This window comes from Myotis brandtii, unplaced genomic scaffold, assembly GCF_000412655.1.
Source record: "Myotis brandtii unplaced genomic scaffold, ASM41265v1 scaffold250, whole genome shotgun sequence".
Classification (NCBI taxonomy): Eukaryota; Metazoa; Chordata; class Mammalia; order Chiroptera; family Vespertilionidae; genus Myotis; species Myotis brandtii.
In genome coordinates, this window is record NW_005359478.1 from 832,315 (window position 1) to 835,793 (window position 3,479).

Consider the following 3,479-nt stretch of genomic DNA (forward strand, 5'->3'; position numbering starts at 1 on the left):
AGCATTACCCTGCAGGTCACGGAGGGAGATTCCTTGGCCCAAGTGTCAACATGAATGAGAGACCTAGTAGTGGTGAGGCTCTGATCAATGAGCTGGTGGGTGGGTGGTCTTTAGACCTAGACCCACTCCCCCCACCCACTTCCAGGACCCCATCTACCTAAGTTTTATCCAGAAATCCAAAATAGGCCCTACCCCTTGTCTCTTCATTCCTAACCCTCCTCTCCTATCTCCTATTTGCCTTCCCAAATCTTCCATGCTCAGTGCCCTCTTGCTCACCTACTCTCTGTGTCACCTAGTAGCCTCTCTTTTTGTAATCAGTTCAGTGCATTCTAATTCTCAGGCTAAATCAGGTCTATGAATAAGCTCTTTCATTGTAATGAAAGGTGTTAAATATTATCAGCCGTGGGATTTCTATCACCTTCCCTTGGATCTCAGAGAACCTAATGGCGGCTTCTAGAGGCTTCGGTCTCCTGGATGGAGAGTGACAAGTGGGAGGGGACTCATTCTTTACTCTCCTATTTCACCACCTGATAACTACCCTTGATCCCCAGATGCCTTTACACTTGGCCACATGTATCATCTCTTTCATCCTGATAATAAGTCAGGAAAGTCCTCTTAGGCCTTTTTGCAGATGAAAATATTGAGGATCAGAGAATGGGGTTGACTTGTCCAAGGTCCCACAGCAAAGTGTCCTCTGGCATGCCAGGACCTGGAGAAGTCACCCAGACTTACACAGGCTTTGAGGAATATAGGGAAATTCTCCCTCAGCATCTTCAGCAGGCCCCGCTTGTCAATCTTGTCATCGGGTTTGGTGTATTTGTGGAACAGGACGACCAAGTCCATCATGGACTTCTCAACTTGAGTTTGACTCATCTTGGTTTTCAAGGAAGCTGCCAGAGAGAAAGACGGGGACCTTTGTATCCTTCTCCCCAGGTGAGGGTCCCTAAGTCAGGACAACGGGGTGGGAACTGAGCATCCAGTGAAGTGAGGCTCAGGTGGGAGCAGAAGGAACTGTATCAGCCTAGGAGGTGGGATGAGACGCTCACAAGGAGGAGAGTGTGACCAAGGCCATGCAGGTCAGAGCCCAGAAGAGATGGGGGAGAACACAGAAGCCCACTGTGGACGGAACCACAGGAGGCAGAAGCAGAGAGGGTAGGGGTCAACCACACGGAAAAGGACTGAAGTCTTTAGTTGGGACCTGAGCCAACTAAGGATGACTCCACTCTTCAAAGAACATCAAATCCATCTCCTCCAGGGTCATCATCAAGGTTGGAGTCACCGAGACAAAATAACTTCCTGACTAGTCTGGTCTGACCCACCCTGGGCTGCTCTTGGAACAAGATCCCAGAGGAGCCCATCCTGAACATAAAGCAAGTTCTAAATGAAATGGGCCCTGGAGGCTCCCAGCGGGGAGTGGAGTAGGATGGTGAGTGTGAACAGAGAAGCACAGCCCTGTCCTGAGTTCCCACGGAGGTTTTCCTGGACCATCCCCACCAGTGGGGAAAAAGGGACTGCTGAACAGAATTGGCATCATGTTTGAAATAAACAGAAATACCTGCCTCAGTTTTAGACTCTTGGGTGGAATGTGGGGAGATAGGCTCCTTCAGATGACCTTGTACCTCCCTGCTCTCTGGAACCCCAAGGCTACACCACATTTAAGTAAAGAGGTCTGACTTCCCAAAGCCAGTACCTCCACCAACAGTCTGGACCCCAAGCAGAGAAATGGGACAGTGCAGCCCTCATACCCCAGACTTTCCAAAGCACCCAAGAAACGTGCATGGATCACACATGTGGGCATCTAACACAAACTACCATTGTCTCCTGATCTGGGAGAAAGATCCTTGCTGCTATGTCCCTAAGTGGAACCACCTGAGGCCTTCTGTCAACTTGACCAAGGCCAGAGCTGAGCCTTGTGCACAGAAGGTCACTGGTCATTCCCTCAGCTGGGGAGGAGGTCCAAAACCTTAGTTGATGGGTCTCTGATCCATGTAGTGGCAGGTCTTCTCACCAGGGCAAGGTGAGTGGGCATCACTGGCCTGGGTTGAGGAGAAACTTCAAGACTTTGGTAGAGACACCCACTCTCCCAAGGTTGGGATGCACAGTGGGTCCTCACCAAACCGGGGCCTGACAGTCAGGTGAGTCCAGAGAGAAAAGAAGACAAGGAGGAGAGGGAGAGTCATGTCCTCCGCTCCCACCAGGGACGTTTCCAAAGAGTTGTCACAGAGGAGCCAACAGAGCAATGGGAGCATCGGTGCAGTCATCGTTATAGATGAGGACCTCAGGACCCCGTGGGATGAAGTCACACGGCCCCATTACAGGCAGAGCCCCATCACATCTGGACCCAGGCTCCTGAATCCTCTCTCATCACTGCTTTCCCTACTCCTACAGACAGCAGAACACACTGGGCCCTGAGCACCCCCTCTTACCCCCGGCAACGAGTCAGGTGCATACTTACCAGAGCTGACAAGGTATCACTGAGGAGAAGGATGAGTGTGCTATGCATTTGAGCAAAGACTGGTCCCTTTATAAGGCTCTGTCTGGCTCATCCCAGGATCTGGGAGCCTGGGGTCATGTTTTCTGTCTCCTTCCTGGACCATTGCCCCACTCAGGTGAGTGTGACACACCTAGGAGTGTATGTTCAGCATGTCCCAGTAAAATCCCAGGCAACTCCCAAAGGACAACACCTAGAGCTTTCTTCTGTCCCTTACTTAACCTGGGGCTGGGGTGGGGAACACAGTGGGATGTGTCATAATAGGACAGAAAATTTGGTAGAGAAAACTGGGTTTCTGAACATAAAAAGGATGGGACTCTGAAAGGCAGCATGGTCTGTGTTTACTCATCACTCAGTCCTTCCACAGTTTGTTCTGACATCTAACAAAACTCTCTCCAGTGGTTAATAAGTCCTTACCTGTGCCAGGCAACACCTTACCTTCTGTATCGATATGCCTCTTAAACCTTCATAACCTTATGAGATGGTGCTGTTACCCTCATGTCGAGGATGTGGAATTGAGCTAAGCAAAGTTCCTATGTGCATGAGTCTAATAGACAGCAAGGTCAAGATATGATCCCAGAAAAGCCTGTTCAAAACCTCCTCCTAACCCCACTGCTAAACATCTAGGGTCACTGCAGGGCCGGTGAACTCGAAGTCCAGAGAGGGAGGCAGGGTCATCATCATGTGGGGTCCTCACTGGAGCGCTAGGAGGGAAAGAGGTGGCATGACCCACAGTGACAGACCAGGGAACACAGGGAGAACAGCACATCACCTGCAGGTGAGGGAAGACACGAGGTCAGAGCTCTGAGTTCTGGCGTTAGCCCCACACTCTTGAACTTCACTTTGCAGCTCCAGGGGCTGCCTGGGCCCACCAAGGAAGCCACTGTCTAGACTCAGGGATGGTGACCACCATGAAATGAGCCAGGAGGAAATTAGGCAAAGTTGCCTCCCCACCCATGATGATGCCTCCCTATGAATTCTTCAGTGA

The 3,479-nt window shown here is 50.9% G+C and overlaps 1 protein-coding gene across 3 annotated transcripts in view; it reads right to left on the bottom strand.

Annotated features, from left to right (window-relative positions):
• The window catches only part of LOC102249928 (protein S100-A7), a 3,022-nt gene extending 458 nt beyond the window's left edge, over nucleotides 1-2,564 (bottom strand). Inside the window, exons 1-2 of one of the 3 annotated variants that reach the window (XM_014540740.1) lie at nucleotides 2,456-2,564; nucleotides 733-890 (exon numbers count right to left, since the gene is read on the bottom strand). In XM_014540740.1, coding sequence (XP_014396226.1) covers nucleotides 733-873 — 141 coding nt within the window. In that variant the 5' untranslated portion in view covers nucleotides 874-890; nucleotides 2,456-2,564. The other 2 variants (XM_014540741.1, XM_014540742.1) reach the window with 2 other exon arrangements.
• Nucleotides 2,565-3,479: the final 915 nt, after the last annotated feature.